We start from the raw sequence: 16,614 nt of genomic DNA on the forward strand, positions 1-16,614 counted from the left end.
ATTGAGGTTCTGTTTGAAAGCATATCTATGGATTTCGTTGGACCTCTAATAAAATCCACCCGGGGCCATCAATATATTTTGTTGATAATGGATTACGCTACCAGATACCCGAAAGTGATACCATTGCATCAACAAAGACCTTTGCTTGAAAACTAGTATGTGTCTTTAGCAGTTTTGGAATACCTAAGGAAATCCTGACTGACCAGGGTACCCATTTATGATACATGTTTCGTGCATCACTGCCAGGCTGATGGTTTAGTGGAAAGATATAACAAAACTTTAAAAAACATGCTAAAGAAAGTAGTAGATAAAGATGAAAGAGAGAGGGATTTTTTTACTACCTTATTTATTGCTTGCCATACAAAAGGTTCCCCAATCCTCCACATGGTTTTTCACCTTTTGATTTATTGTATGGGACACACCCAAGGGGATTACTGGAAATTGCCAAAGAGACATGGGAGGGGCAATACAGTCCATATATATATATATATATTATTGAGTATGTTTCTCCGATGCAGGAAAGGATTGCTGCAGTAGTGCCGATAGTGATAGAGCACTTGGGATAGGCCCAACAGGCACATGCAATGAGCAGTTACGCGTCTTTGCTCCAGTGGACAGATTGCTTGTTTTGTTTCCCACAGTAGAAAATGAACTTTTGGATACGTAGCAATGGCCCTTTGAAATCCTAGAAAAAGTGGGGGAGGTTAATTATAAAGTGTAGCAGCCTGGAAAAGAAAGACAGTACAGATTTACATCTTATAAAACTTTGGAAGGATAGAGCAGCTATGTCAGCAACCCCAGTCTCTCCAGTAAACCCAATGCCTTTGGTTCCCAAAGTAACAATAGCTAAAACCATTTCAACTGTTCTACAGCAGGAGGCTAAAGAATTTATAATAAGAAATAGAGTTTTGTTTTCAGACATAAGGGTATACTTAATAAGAGTCGGGTCCATTCCGACATGCAGTTGTCGGAATTGACCCGACAACCCCTATTCAAGGAGCGGCCAAATCCGACAGTCGAATTTGGCCGTTCCCTGTGTCTTGTCCTGTCACTGCCGAGTGCGCTGCCAGCAGCGGCGGGGGGAACAGTGAGCGGCGGCCGGTGGGGGAACAGTGAGCGGCGGCCGGCAGGGAAAACAGTGAGGCCGGAGGGGGAGCAGAGATCGTGGCTGGCGGGGGAGCGGAGATCGGCGTCCGGAGCTGGCAGCGGGGGTGATGTCTGCGGGGGAGGCACTGCAGGGAGAGAGGTGCCTGGCCGTGGGACGGGCGTCAAGGTACCTCTCATCCCCGATCCCCGTAGCTGTCCGCACCACTCCCAGTCTCCTCACCTCAATCCAACTTGTTTTCAAGTCTGATTGAGTTTGTTGGAAAGGGGGCCAAAACCTGTCTGATTTGGCCCTGTTTCCGACAGCAGCAGGCGGATCGGCTGCGCCCCAAAAATGCAGCTTTGAAAAAAGAATAAGCTTTGAAAAAGCTGCATTTTTGGGGCTCAGCGAAGCGCGCCGGGACCCCATTAATACCACCGTCCAAGCTCCACGGACTGTGACTACAGGTGTCTGAACCAGCCCCGGATTTACAACAATCATTTGTTCCACACAAGACCACACAGACTAAGGAGGACAACAGCAGTGTTCACCATTTCTAATGAGGACAAAGATTCCTAATAAGGACTCAATTCAATGGAAGCATTCCACCTCTAAACAGTGACCGGTAACTATACTGATCTTGCCGAACTGTGTTGCTAATAGAGACTGTTGGTACATGAGGGGCAAATATTAGGAACAGACACCAGCTGTCTCATTAAGAGGAGCAGAGAAGGTGTGCCATGTATTCTGTACATTTTTTAACATGAATTTGTTTTAATTGAGATGTGATAGTCATATCTTTTTATGAAATTATATTCATCTTCAGAATAAATTGATATAAATATTTTCATCAATACCAATCCAAATATATATATATATATATATATATATATATTTCTCTGACGTCCTAAGTGGATGCTGGGACTCCGTAAGGACCATGGGGAATAGCGGCTCCGCAGGAGACTTGGCACAACTAAAGAAAGCTTTAGGACTACCTGGTGTGCACTGGCTCCTCCCCCTATGACCCTCCTCCAGACCTCAGTTAGAATCTTGTGCCCGGATGAGCTGGATGCACACTAGGGGCTCTCCTGAGCTCCTAGAAAAGAAAGTATATTTTAGGTTTTTTATTTTCAGTGAGATCTGCTGGCAACAGACTCACTGCTACGAGGGACTAAGGGGAGAAGGAGCGAACCTACCTGATTGGAGCTAGTTTGGGCTTCTTAGGCTACTGGACACCATTAGCTCCAGAGGGATCGAACACAGGACCTGACCTCGATCGTTCGGTCCCGGAGCCGCGCCGCCGTCCCCCTTACAGAGCCAGAAGCATGAAGATGGTCCTGAAAATCGTCGGCAGAAGACTTCGGTCTTCAACAAGGTAGCGCACAGCACTGCAGCTGTGCGCCATTGCTCCTCATGCACACCTCACACTCCGGTCACTGATGGGTGCAGGGCGCTGGGGGGGGGGGCTGGCAAATTAATCACAATATATAGTCCTAGAGGCTATATATGTGAAAAATACCCCTGCCAGAGATCCATAAAAAGCGGGAGAAAGTCAGCCGAAAAAGGGGCGGGGCTATCTCCCTCAGCACACTGGCGCCATTTTCTCTTCACAGTGCAGCTGGAAGACAGCTCTCCAGGTTCTCCCCTGTAGTTTTCAGGCTCAAAGGGTTAAAAAGAGAGGGGGGGCACTAAATTTAGGCGCAAAATTGTGTATTATAGCAGCTATAAGGGAAAAATCACTGTGGGAAGTGTGAATCCCTGTATTATATAGCGCTTTGGTGTGTGCTGGCATACTCTCTCTCTGTCTCCCCAAAGGACTTTGTGGGGTCCTGTCCTCAGTCAGAGCATTCCTTGTGTGTGTGTGCGGTGTGTCGGTACGGCTGTGTCGACATGTTTGATGAGGAAGGTTACGTGGAAGGCGGAGCAGATGCCGATAAATGTGATGTCGCCCCCTGTGGGGCCGACACCAGAGTGGATGGATAGGTGGAAGGTATTAACCGACAGTGTCAACTCCTTACATAAAAGGCTGGATGACGTAACAGCTGTGGGACAGCCGGCTTCTCAGCCCGCGCCTGCCCAGGCGTCTCAAAGGCCATCAGGGGCTCAAAAAACGCCCGCTACCTCAGATGGCAGACACAGATGTCGACACGGAGTCTGACTCCAGTGTCGACGAGGTTGAGACATATACACAATCCACTAGGAACATCCGTTGCATGAGCTCGGCAATGAAAAATGTATTACACATTTCTGACATTAACCCGAGTACCACAAAACACAGGGGTTTTATGTTTGGGGAGAAAAAGCAACCAGTGTTTTGTTTCCCCATCAGATGAGTGAATGAAGTGTGTGAAGAGGCGTGGGTTCCCCCGATAAGAAACTGGTAATTTCTAAAAAGTTACTGATGGCGTACCCTTTCCCGCCAGAGGATAGGTCACGTTGGGAGATATCCCCTAGGGTGGATAAGGCGCTCACACGTTTGTCAAAAAAGGTGGCACTGCCGTCTTAGGATACGGCCACTTTGAAGGAGCCTGCTGATAAAAAGCAGGAGGCTATCCTGAAGTCTGTATATACACACTCAGGTACTATACTGAGACCTGCAATTGCCTCAGCATGGATAGTGCTGCTGCAGCGTGGTCTGTTACCCTGTCAGGACAGGGATACTATTTGGCTAACCATAGAGCATATTAAAGACGTAGTCTTATATATGAGGGATGCACAGAGGGATATTTGCCGGCTGGCATCCAGAATTAATGCAATGTCCATTCTGCCAGGAGGGTATTAGGGACCCGGCAGTGGACAGGTGATGCTGACTTTAAAAGGCACATCTGCCTTATAAGGGTGAGGAATTGTTGGGGATGGTCTCTGACCTCGTATCCACAGCAACAGCTGGGAAGAAATTTTTTTTACCTCAGGTTTCCTCACAGCCTAAGAAAGCACTGTATTATCAGGTACAGCCATTTCGGCTTCAGAAAAGCAAGCGGGTCAAAGGCGCTTCCTTTCTGCACAGAGTCAAGGGAAGAGGGAAAAAAGCTGCACCAGACAGCCAGTTCCCAGGATCAAAAATCTTTCCCCGCTTCCTCTGAGTCCGCCGCATGACGCTGGGGCTCCACAGGTGGAGCCAGGGGCGGTGGGGGCGCGTTTCGGGAACTTCAGCGACCAGTGGGCTCGCTCACAGGTGGATCCCTGGGTTCTGCAAGTAGTATCACAGGGATACAAGCTGGAGTTCGAGGCGACTCCCCCTCGCCGTTACCTCAAATCAGCCTTGCCTGCTGCCCTCGGAGAAAGGGGAGGTAGTACTGGCGGCAATTCACAAGCTGTACTTCCAGCTGGGGATAATCAGGGTACCCCTCCTTCAACAAGGCCGGGGTTACTATTCCACAATGTTTGTGGTACCGAAACCAGTCGGTTCGGTGAGACCCATTCTAAAATTGAAATCCTTGAACACTTATATACGAAGGTTCAAGTTCAAAATGGAATCGCTCAGGGCGGTTATTGCAAGCCTGGAAGAGGGGGATTACATGGTATCACTGGACATCAAGGATGCTTACTTGCATGTCCCCATTTACCCTCCTCACCAGGAGTACCTCAGGATTGTGGTACAGGACCGTCATTACCAATTCCAGACGTTGCCGTTGGTCTGTCCCCGGCACCGAGGGTATTTACCAAGGTAATGGCCGAAATGATGATACTCCTTCAAAAAAAAAAAAAAAAAAAAAAAAGGGAGTTATAATTATCCTTACTTGGACGATCTCCTTATAAAGGCGAGGTCCAGGGAGCAGTTCTTGGTCGGAGTAGCACTATCTCGGGAAGTGCTACAACAGCACGGCTGGATTCTGAATATTCCAAAGTCGCAGCTGGTTCCTACGACGCGTCTACTGTTCCTGGGTATGGTTCTGGACACAGAACAGGAAAAAGTGTTTCTCCCGGAGGAGAAGGCCAAGGAGTTGTCATCTCTAGTCAGAGACCTCCTAAAACAAATACAGCATCAATGCACGCGAGTCCTGGGTAAGATGGTAGCTTCTTACGAAGAAATTCCATTCGGCAGGTTCCATGCAAGGATCTTCCAGTGGGATCTGTTGGACAAGTGGTCCGGGTCGCATTTTCAGATGCATCGGCTGATAACCCTGTCTCCAAGGGCCAGGGTGTCGCTGTTGTGGTGGCTGCAGAGTGCTCATCTTCTAGAGGGCCGCAGATTCGGCATACAGGACTGGGTCCTGGTGACCACGGATGCCAGCCTTCGAGGCTGGGGGGGCAGTCACACAGGGAAGAAACTTTCAAGGACTATGGTCGAGTCAGGAGACTTCCCTACACATAAATATTCTGGAACTAAGGGCCATTTACAATGCCCTAAGTTAGGCTAGACCCCTGCTTCAACACCAGCCGGTGCTGATCCAGTCAGACAACATCACGGCGGTCGCCCATGTATACCAACAGGGCGGCACAAGAAGCAGGATGGCGATGGCAGAAGCCACAAGGATTTTCCGATGGGCGGAAAATCATGTGTTAGCACGGTCAACAGTGTTCATTTCCGGAGTGGACAACTGGGAAGCAGACTTTCTCAGCTGGCACGACTTCCACCCGGGAGAGTGGGGATTTCATCCAGAAGTCTTCCAAATGATTGTACACCATTGGGAAAGGCCACAGGTGGACATGATGGCGTCCCGCCTCAACAAAAAGCTAAAAAGATATTGCGCCAGGTCAAGGGACCCTCAGGCGATAGCTGTGGACGCTCTGGTGACACCGTGGGTGTACCAGTCGGTTTATGTGTTCCCTCCTCTTCCTCTCATACCCAAGGTACTGAGGATAATAAGAAAAAGAGGAGTAAGAACTATACTCATTGTTCCGGATTGGCCAAGAAGAGCTTGGTACCCGGAACTTCAAGAAATGATCTCAGAGGACCCATGGCCTCTGCCGCTCAGACAGGACCTGCTGCAGCAGGGGCCCTGTCTGTTCCAAGACTTACCGCGGCTGCATTGACGGCATGGCGGTTGAACACCGGATCCTGAAGGAAAATGGCATTCCGGAGGAAGTCATTCCTACGCTGATTAAAGCTAGGAAAGAAGTGACCGCAAACCATTATCACCGCATTTGGCGAAAATATGTTGCGTGGTGTGAGGCCAGGAAGGCCCCAACGGAGGAATTTCAGCTGGGCCGTTTTCTGCACTTCCTACAGTCAGGGGTGACTATGGGCCTAAAATTGGGTTCCATTAAGGTCCAGATTTCGGCTCTATCGATTTTCTTCCAGAGGGAACTGGCTTCACTACCTGAAGTTCAGACTTTTGTTAAGGGAGGGCTGCATATTCAGCCTCCTTTTGTGCCTCCAGTGGCACCTTGGGATCTCAACGTGGTGTTGGATTTCCTAAAGTCACATTGATTTGAGCCACTTAAAACCGTGGAATTAAAATATCTCACGTGGAAAGTGGTCATGCTGTTGGCCTTGGCTTCGGCCAGGCGTGTGTCAGAATTGGCGGCTTTGTCTTGTAAAAGCCCTTATCTGATTCTCCATATGGATAGGGCAGAATTGAGGACTCGTCCCCAGTTTCTCCCTAAGGTGGTATCAGCTTTTCATTTGAACCAACCTATCGTGATGCCTGCAGCTACCAAAGACTTGGAGGCTTCCAAGTTGTTGGACGTAGTCAGGGCCCTGAGAATTTATGTTTCCAGGACAGCTAGTGTCAGGAAAACTGACTCGTTGTTTATCCTGTATGCACCCAACAAGCTGGGTGCTCCTGCTTCACAGCAGACTATTGCTCGCTGGATCTGTAGTACGATTCAGCTTGCACATTCTGCGGCTGGACTGTTGCATCCTTAATCAGTGAAAGCCCATTCCACGAGGAAGGTGGGCTCTTCTTGGGCGGCTGCCCGAGGGGTTTCGGCTCTACAACTTTGCCGAGCAGCTACTTGGTCGGGGTCAAGCACATTTGCTAAATTCTACAAGTTTGACACCCTGGCTGAGGAGGACCTAGAGTTTGCCCATTCGGTGCTGCAGAGTCATCCGCACTCTCCCGCCCGTTTGGGAGCTTTGGTATAATCCCCATGGTCCTTACGGAGTCCCAGCATCCACTTAGGACGTCAGAGAAAATAAGATTTTACTCACCGGTAAATCTATTTCTCGTAGTCCGTAGTGGATGCTGGGCGCCCATCCCAAGTGCGGATTGTCTGCAATACTTGTATATAGTTATTGTTTAACTAAAGGGTTATTGTTGAGCCATCTGTTGAGAGGCTCAGTTATTATTCATACTGTTAACTGGGTATAGTATCACGAGTTATACGGTGTGATTGGTGTGGCTGGTATGAGTCTTACCCGGGTTTCAAAATCCTTCCTTATTGTGTCGGCTCTTCCGGGCACAGTATCCTAACTGAGGTCTGGAGGAGGGTCATAGGGGGAGGAGCCAGTGCACACCAGGTAGTCCTAAAGCTTTCTTTAGTTGTGCCCAGTCTCCTGTGGAGCCGCTATTCCCCATGGTCCTTACGGAGTCCCAGCATCCACTACGGACTACGAGAAATATATTTACCGGTGAGTAAAATCTTATTATATATATATATATATATATATATATATATATATATATATATATATATATATATATATATATATATATATATATATATATATATATATATATATAAAAAATATAATATAATATAGCGCTGCTCATTTGTGATGTATTTCTGTTCATAACAGGAGTGACTCACCTGTTTTTGTAGCAGCTGCTTGGTGCAGAAACTTTGTCAAGCGCCTGTTTTCCTTGATAAGAGTTCTTTTTTTTGCATATTTTTTTGTAAAGACTATGGGCACACACCCCAAAAACACATACCCATTGAGTAGCTGTACTCACTTTAAAAAAATAAATAAATGACTGCTTCCATATTTTGTTATTATCCTTGCTGGTCCTTAACCGTTTTCATCAGTTTATTTAATTTATTTTACAGAAATCCGAACAGAAGGAGCCAAACTTCTCAGTCAGTCTTTGCAGGCATTGCTGCAAGCTGTTTCCCTTCCTCAGCCTACAACCAGTCATTCATTCACTGTAATAAACACTTTGCCTTGGGCGCGTACAGAGGTTATTTCTATACCAGGGCCGTCAGGAGAGCAGACCTTGGGTAGGTTTTTTTAAAGTGCGTGATTTGTGTCAGCATGTTGTCATCAATCTTAATCTCCTGCTCATCTGCATGTCTACAGTTTTAAAGTGAGTGGAAATAGAATTATAGTAATATCATCAGAAAGTTTTTAGTTTTTCATGAGATGGAAATGCTGTGAAACGTAGGGATCTGTACACCCGTGTGATTCAGTAAGTGGGTCAAGTAAAATGTGGTCTGTTGGTAGACCCTTCTCCTTCCATTATGTATGTGGCAGTGTCATGATGTCAGGACAGGAGTGCAGGTAAGCCAACACTGCGTTATATTGGAGGACCCAGCTCATTCCACTATTTAACACCTTTCAGGGTAATGTAAGACTGTTGTGACATCACACTCCTCCATATAAAACGCTATATTAATTGTATAGCACCCGAATTTTTTTTCTCTTAACGTCCTAGTGGATGCTGGGGACTCCGTAAGGACCATGGGGATAGACGGGCTCCGCAGGAGACATGGGCACTTTAAGAAAGAATTTAGGTTCTGGTGTGCACTGGCTCCTCCCTCTATGCCCCTCCTCCAGACCTCAGTTTGATACTGTGCCCAGACGAGCTGGGTGCTTTTCAGTGAGCTCTCCTGAGTTCGCTGAGAGAAAGTATTTTGTTAGGTTTTTTATTTTCAGGGAGCTCTGCTGGCAACAGACTCCCTGCATCGTGGGACATAGGGGAGAGAAGCAGCCCTACTCTCTGAAGCTAGGTCCTGCTTCTTAGGCTACTGGACACCATTAGCTCCAGAGGGATCGTACGCAGGATCTCACCCTCGCCGTCCGATCCCAGAGCCGCGCCGTCGTCCCCCTCGCAGAGCCGGAAGACAGAAGCCGGGTGAGTATGAGAAGCAAGAAGACTTCAAAATCGGCGGCAGAAGACTCCGTTCTTCACTGAGGTAACGCACAGCACTGCAGCTGTGCGCCATTGCTCCCACACACCTCACATACTCCGATCACTGTAAGGGCGCAGGGGGGGGGGCGCCCTGGGCAGCATATGGACCTCTTTTGGCAAAAGTAGACCTATATACAGTTGGGCACTGTATATATGTATGAGCCCCCGCCAAGAAAATGCATATTTAAGCGGGACAGAAGCCCGCCGTAGAGGGGGCGGGGCTTCTTCCTCAGCACTAACCGGCGCCATTTTTTCTCCACAGCTCCGCTGAGAGGAAGCTCCCCAGGCTCTCCCCTGCAGATTCACGGTAGAAGAGGGTAAAAAGAGAGGGGGGGCACATAAATTAGGCGCAAAAACATATTATAAACAGCAGCTACTGGGTTAACATTAAGTTACTGTGTTATTCCTGGGTTATAGCGCTGGGGTGTGTGCTGGCATACTCTCTCTCTCTGTCTCTCCAAAGGGCCTTGTGGGGGAACTGTCTTCAAAAAGAGCATTCCCTGTGTGTGTGGTGTGTCGGTACGCTTGTGTCGACATGTCTGATGAGGAAGGCTATGTGGAAGCAGAGCGGGAGCAAGTGAATGTGGTGTCTCCGCCGACGGCGCCGACACCTGATTGGATGGATATGTGGAAGGTTTTAAATGATAATGTTAATTCCTTGCATAAAAGGTTAGATAAAGCTGATGCCTCAGGACAGTCAGGGTCCCAACCCGTGCCTGATCCTATGTAGCAGAGGCTGTCAGGGTCTCAGAAGCGCCCACTATCCCAAATTGTTGACACAGATACCGACATGGATTCTGACTCCAGTGTCGATGAAGATGATGCAAAGTTACAGCCAAAGTTGGCTAAATCACTCCGATATATGATTATAGCAATTAAGAAAGTTTTGCGCATCACAGAGGAAACCCCTGTCCCTGACACAAGGGTTTATATGTATAAGGGAAAGAAACCTGAGGTAACTTTTCCCCCCTCACACGAACTGAATGAGTTGTGTGAAAAAGCTTGGGAATCTCCAGATAAAAAAATGCAGATTTCCAAACGGATTCTTATGGCGTATCCTTTCCCGCCAACGGACAAGTTACGATGGGAATCCTCCCCTAGGGTGTACAAAGCTTTAACACGCTTATCCAAAAAGGTCGCCCTGCCGTCTCAGGATACGGCTACCCTCAAGCATCGGCCTGGGTCTGTAGTGCTGTAGCGGCATGGACTGATACCTTATCAGAGGAGTTGGATACCCTAGATAGGGATACTGTTTTATTGACCCTGGGGCATATTAAAGACGCTGTCCTTTATATGAGAGCTGCTCAAAGAGACATTAGTCTACTGGGTTTTAGAATAAATGCTATGTCTATTTCTGCCAGAAGGGTCCTGTGGACTCGGCAATGGACAGGTGATGCCGACTCAAAAAGGCATATGGAGGTTTTACCTTACAAGGGAGAGGAATTGTTTGGGTAGGGTCTCTCGGACCTGGTCTCCACAGCTACTGCTGGAAAGTCAAATTTCTTGCCTTTTATTACCTCACAGCCTAAGAGAGAACCGTATTATCAAATGCAGTCCTTTCGATCACAGAAACATAAGAAAGTCCGAGGTGCGTCCTTTCTTGCCAGAGGCAGGGGCAGAGGAAAGAAGCTGCACAACACAGCTAGTTCCCAGGAACAGAAGTCCTCCCCAGCCTCTACAAAATCCACAGCATGACGCTGGGGCTCCACAAGCGGAGCTAGGCCCGGTGGGGGCACGTCTTCGAAATTTCAGCCACAAGTGGGTTCACTCCCAGTTGGATCCCTGGGCAATAGAGATTGTGTCTCAGGGATACAAGCTGGAATTCGAGGAGATGCCCCTCACCGATACCTCAAATCGGCCCTGCCAGCTTCCCCCCACGAGAGGAAAATAGTGTTAACTGCAATTCACAAATTGTATGTTCAACAGGTGGTGGTCAAGTTTCCCCTCCTTCAACAAGGAAGGGGTTATTATTCGACCATGTTTGTAGTCCCGAAACCGGACGGTTCGGTCAGACCCATATTGAATTTAAAATTCCTGAACATATACCTGAAAAGGTTCAAGTTCAAGATGGAATCGCTGAGAGCGGTCATCGCAAGCCTGGAAGGGGGGGATTTTATGGTGTCTCTGGACATAAAGGATGCATACCTTCATGTCCCCATTTATCCACCTCATCAGGCGTACCTCAGATTTGTGGTACAGGATTGTCATTACCAATTTCAGACGTTGCAGTTTGGTCTCTCCACGGCACCGAGAATATTTACCAAGGTAATGGCGGAAATGATGGTACTCCTGCGAAAGCAAGGAGTCACAATTATCCCATACTTGGACGATCTCCTCATAAAAGCGAGATCGAGAGAGCAGTTGCTGATCAGCGTAGCACGTTCTCTGGAAGTGTTACGGCAACACGGCTGTATTCTAAATATTCCAAAGTCGCAGTTGGTTCCTACGACTCGTCCTGGGCATGATTCTAGACACAGACCAGAAAAGGGTTTATCTCCCGATGGAGAAAGCTCAGGAACTCATGACACTGGCCAGGAACCTATTAAAACCAAAACAGGTGTCAGTGCATCACTGCACTCGTGTCCTGGGAAAGATGGTGGCATCATACGAGGCCATTCCCTTCGGCAGGTTCCATGCGAGGACTTTCAATGGGACTTACTGGACAAGTGGTCCAGATCACATCTTCAGATGCATCGGTTAATCACCCTATCCCCCAGGGCCAGGGTGTCACTCCTGTGGTGGCTACAGAGCGCTCACCTTCTCGAGGGCCGCAGATTCGGCATTCAGGACTGGGTCCTGGTGACCACGGACGCAAGCCTCCGAGGTTGGGGTGCAGTCACACAGGGAAGAAATTTCCAAGGGCTGTGGTCAAGTCAAGAGACTTGCCTTCACATCAACATCCTGGAACTAAGGGCCATATACAACGCCCTACGTCAAGCGGAGATCCTGCTTCGCGACCAACCGGTTCTGATTCAGTCAGACAACATCACCGCAGTGGCTCATGTAAACCGCCAAGGCGGCACAAGGAGCAAAGTGGCGATGGCGGAAGCCACCAAGATTCTTCGCTGGGCGGAGAATCACGTAAGCGCACTGTCAGCAGTGTTCATCCCGGGAGTGGACAACTGGGAAGCAGACTTCCTCAGCAGACACGACCTCCACCCGGGAGTGGGGACTTCATCAGGAAGTCTTCGCACAGATTACAAGTCGGTGGGAACTGCCACAGGTGGACATGATGGCATCCCGCCTCAACAAAAAGCTACAGCGGTATTGCGCTAGATCAAGAGACCCTCAGGCGATAGCTGTAGACGCCCTGGTGACACCGTGGGTGTTCCAGTCGGTCTATGTATTTCCTCCTCTTCCTCTCATACCCAAGGTGCTGAGGATAATAAGAAAAAGAGGAGTGAGAACAATACTCATTGTTCCAGATTGGCCACGAAGGACTTGGTATCCAGATCTGCAAGAAATGCTCACAGAGGACCCGTGGCCTTTTCCTCTAAGACAGGACCTGTTGCAACAGGGGCCCTGTCTGTTCCAAGACTTACCGCGGCTGCGTTTGACGGCATGGCGGTTGAACGCCGGATCCTAGCAGAGAAAGGCATTCCGGATGAGGTCATTCCTACGCTGATAAAGGCTAGGAAGGACGTGACAGCTCAACATTATCACCGTATATGGCGAAAATATGTTGCTTGGTGTGAGGCCAGGAATGCTCCTACGGAGGAATTCCAGCTGGGCCGTTTCCTTCACTTCCTACAGTCCGGAGTGAATTTGGGCCTAAAATTGGGTTCCATTAAGGTCCAGATTTCGGCCCTATCCATTTTCTTTCAAAAAGAGTTGGCTTCTCTACCTGAAGTTCAGACGTTTGTAAAGGGAGTGCTGCATATTCAGCCCCCTTTTGTGCCTCCAGTGGCACCTTGGGATCTTATCGTGGTGTTGAGTTTCCTGAAATCACACTGGTTTGAACCACTCAAAACGGTGGAGTTGAAATATCTTACGTGGAAGGTGGTCATGCTATTAGCCTTGGCTTCGGCTAGGCGTGTGTCAGAGTTGGCGGCTTTGTCACATAAAAGCCCCTATCTGGTTTTCCATGCGGATAGAGCAGAATTGCGGACACGTCCACAATTTCTGCCGAAAGTGGTTTCATCTTTTCATATAAACCAACCTATTGTGGTGCCTGAGGATTCCCAGTTTCTTGATGTTGTCAGGGCTTTGAAGGTTTATGTAGCCAGAACGGCTAGGGTCAGGAAAACAGAGTCTTTGTTTATCCTGTATGCTTCCAACAAGCTTGGTGCTCCTGCTTCAAAGCAAACTATTGCTCGCTGGATCTGTAACACGATTCAGCAGGCTCATTCTGCGGCTGGATTGCCGCTGCCAAAATCAGTTAAGGCCCATTCCACTGGGAAGGTGGGCTCTTCTTGGGCGGCTGCCCGAGGGGTCTCGGCATTACAGCTTTGCCGAGTGGCTACTTGGTCAGGTTCAAATACTTTTGCAAAGTTCTACAAGTTTGATACCCTGGCTGAGGAGGACCTTGTGTTTGCTCAATCGGTGCTGCAGAGTCATCCGCACTCTCCCTCCCGTTTGGGAGCTTTGGTATAATCCCCATTGTCCTTACGGAGTCCCCAGCATCCACTAGGACGTTAGAGAAAATAAGATTTTACTTACCGGTAAATCTATTTCTCGTAGTCCGTAGTGGATGCTGGGCGCCCGTCCCAAGTGCGGACTTCTTCTGCAATACTTGTATATAGTTATTGCTTCAATAAGGGTTAAGTTATGGTTGCATCAGGGTTGGACCTGATGCTCTGTTATTTGTCATACTGTTAACTGGTTGTTATACACATGTTATACGGTGTGATTGGTGTGGCTGGTATGAATCTTGCCCTGGATTACCAAAATCCTTTCCTTGTACTGTCAGCTCTTCTGGGCACAGTTTCTCTAACTGAGGTCTGGAGGAGGGGCATAGAGGGAGGAGCCAATGCACACCAGAACCTAAATTCTTTCTTAAAGTGCCCATGTCTCCTGCGGAGCCCGTCTATCCCCATGGTCCTTACGGAGTCCCCAGCATCCACTACGGACTACGAGAAATAGATTTACCGGTAAGTAAAATCTTTTTTTTTTTACGGCTAATTGGATACAGTACATGACAAACACAGAAAACACTGCAGCATGACACAGATGCACTAAAGTGCAATATACAAACCATATAGTAAGTGACTAGGACATGCACTAACAGAGTCGCGCATTAGCAGTACACGCAATATACACATTAGTGGCATTGTAGTACTATCCTCTGCAGCCTCTTCCTCTCTGTCCACTTCAAGGAACTGTGTTGTTACAGAAATATACCTGTTACACTCTTACAGAAACACATGCCTGGATGCAGTCTACTTTCCCTGCACAGCTGTGTGAGAGAACACATTGGGGGTATTGAGGGAGTGAATTACATGGCGTCAAAGTGCCCTGGACATAGATGAGCAAATGAGACTCTGTATAGGTCTTATCCTAAAGGCACTGGTACCGTCATATGGTTACTGATACCATAGTACTAGCCTTATAATTTACAACTGGCCATGCATTATCCTATATACAGTATAATTTATGTAATCTAATATGTACATAATACTGTGTGTCTCATCTTTTAATGCCTTTCTTTAAGGTCTGGTGAAAGTGCCCAGTATGGGCTATGTTGTGCGACCAGAACATGTGAGTCCCATTCATCCTGTCACAGTAGTCATGCAGGTATGTATGGCTCTAGTAGCAAAAACATTCTCCGCTTACTTGTAGTACTCTGGTTTTCCCTTACATATGAACAGAATATAGAACATAATTGACTTGCTATGCACTGGGGTTTGGGACTTTGCTCACGCTCCTCTTTTACACACTGTATGCCGTATCTTGGAGCATTTCAGCCGAGGGGAAAGCTTGTGAGCTCCCACATCATGGGCCAGATGTAATGGAGTGTGAGACGGCTGGCGCTCCCATTATACAGGCCAAACTTTTTTTTTTAAAGCAGCAAACTTTTATAGGTAAAACTAACCTGTTTTTCTCTATCGTCCTAGTGGATGCTGGGGTTCCTGAAAGGACCATGGGGAATAGCGGCTCCGCAGGAGACAGGGCACAAAAAGTAAAGCTTTTTCCGATCAGGTGGTGTGCACTGGCTCCTCCCCCTATGACCCTCCTCCAGACTCCAGTTAGATTTTTGTGCCCGGCCGAGAAGGGTGCAATCTAGGTGGCTCTCCTAAAGAGCTGCTTAGAGAAAGTTTAGCTAGGTTTTTTATTTTACAGTGATTCCTGCTGGCAACAGGATCACTGCAGCGAGGGACTGAGGGGAGAAGGAGTCAACTCACCTGCGTGCAGGATGGATTGGTTTCTTGGCTACTGGACATCAAGCTCCAGAGGGGCGATCACAGGTACAGCCTGGATGGTCACCGGAGCCACGCCGCCGGCCCCCTTGCAGATGCTGAAATCAGAAGAGGTCCAGAATCGGCGGCTGAAGACTCCTGCAGTCTTCTAAAGGTAGCGCACAGCACTGCAGCTGTGCGCCATTTTCCTCTCAGCACACTTCACACGGCAGTCACTGAGGGTGCAGGGCGCTGGGAGGGGGGCGCCCTGGGAGGCAAATGAGTACCTATAAAGGCTAAAAATACCTCACATATAGCCCTAGAGGCTATATGGAGATATTTAACCCCTGCCTAATTTTTCTAAATAGCGGGAGACGAGCCCGCCGGAAAAGGGGCGGGGCCTATCTCCTCAGCACACGGCGCCATTTCCTCTCACAGCTCCGCTGGTCAGGACGGCTCCCAAGTCTCTCCCCTGCACTGCACTACAGAAACAGGGTAAAACAGAGAGGGGGGGGCACATTTATGGCGATATTTTGATATAACAAAGCAGCTATAAGGGAGCACTTATTATAAGGCTATCCCTGATATATATATAGCGCTTTTGGTGTGTGCTGGCAAACTCTCCCTCTGTCTCCCCAAAGGGCTAGTGGGTCCTGTCTTCGTTAGGAGCATTCCCTGTGTGTCTGCTGTGTGTCGGTACGTGTGTGTCGACATGTATGAGGACGATATTGGTGTGGAGGCGGAGCAATTGCCAAATATGAGGATGTCACCCCCTAGGGAGTCGACACCAGAATGGATGCCTTTATTTATGGAACTACGGGATAGTGTCAACACGCTAAAGCAGTCGTTTGACGACATGAGACGGCCGGACAATCAATTAGTGCCTGTCCAGGCGACTCAAACACCGTCAGGGGCTGTGAAACGCCCTTTGCCTCAGTCGGTCGACACAGACCCAGACACAGGCGATGACTCCAGTGGTGACGGTGACGAATCAACCGTATTTTCCAGTAGGGCCACACGTTATATGATTTTGGCAATGAAGGAGGCGTTACATTTAGCTGATACTACAGGTACCACTAAACAGGGTATTATGTGGGGTATGAAAAAACTACCTATAGTTTTTCCTGAATCAGAAGAACTAAATGACGTGTGTAATGAAGCGTGGGTTGCCCCTGATAAA

At 48.3% G+C, this 16,614-nt stretch overlaps 1 protein-coding gene across 1 annotated transcript in view; it reads left to right on the plus strand.

Annotated features, from left to right (window-relative positions):
• Positions 1-16,614, plus strand: part of MAN2C1 (mannosidase alpha class 2C member 1) — a 136,469-nt gene that overhangs the window by 85,041 nt on the left and 34,814 nt on the right. The window contains exons 16-17 of the mRNA XM_063926304.1: positions 8,018-8,188; positions 14,750-14,832. Coding sequence (XP_063782374.1) covers positions 8,018-8,188; positions 14,750-14,832 — 254 coding nt within the window. The remainder of the gene's footprint in view (positions 1-8,017; positions 8,189-14,749; positions 14,833-16,614) is intronic.

The sequence above is a fragment of the Pseudophryne corroboree genome, chromosome 6 (assembly GCF_028390025.1).
Source record: "Pseudophryne corroboree isolate aPseCor3 chromosome 6, aPseCor3.hap2, whole genome shotgun sequence".
Taxonomy (NCBI): Eukaryota; Metazoa; Chordata; class Amphibia; order Anura; family Myobatrachidae; genus Pseudophryne; species Pseudophryne corroboree.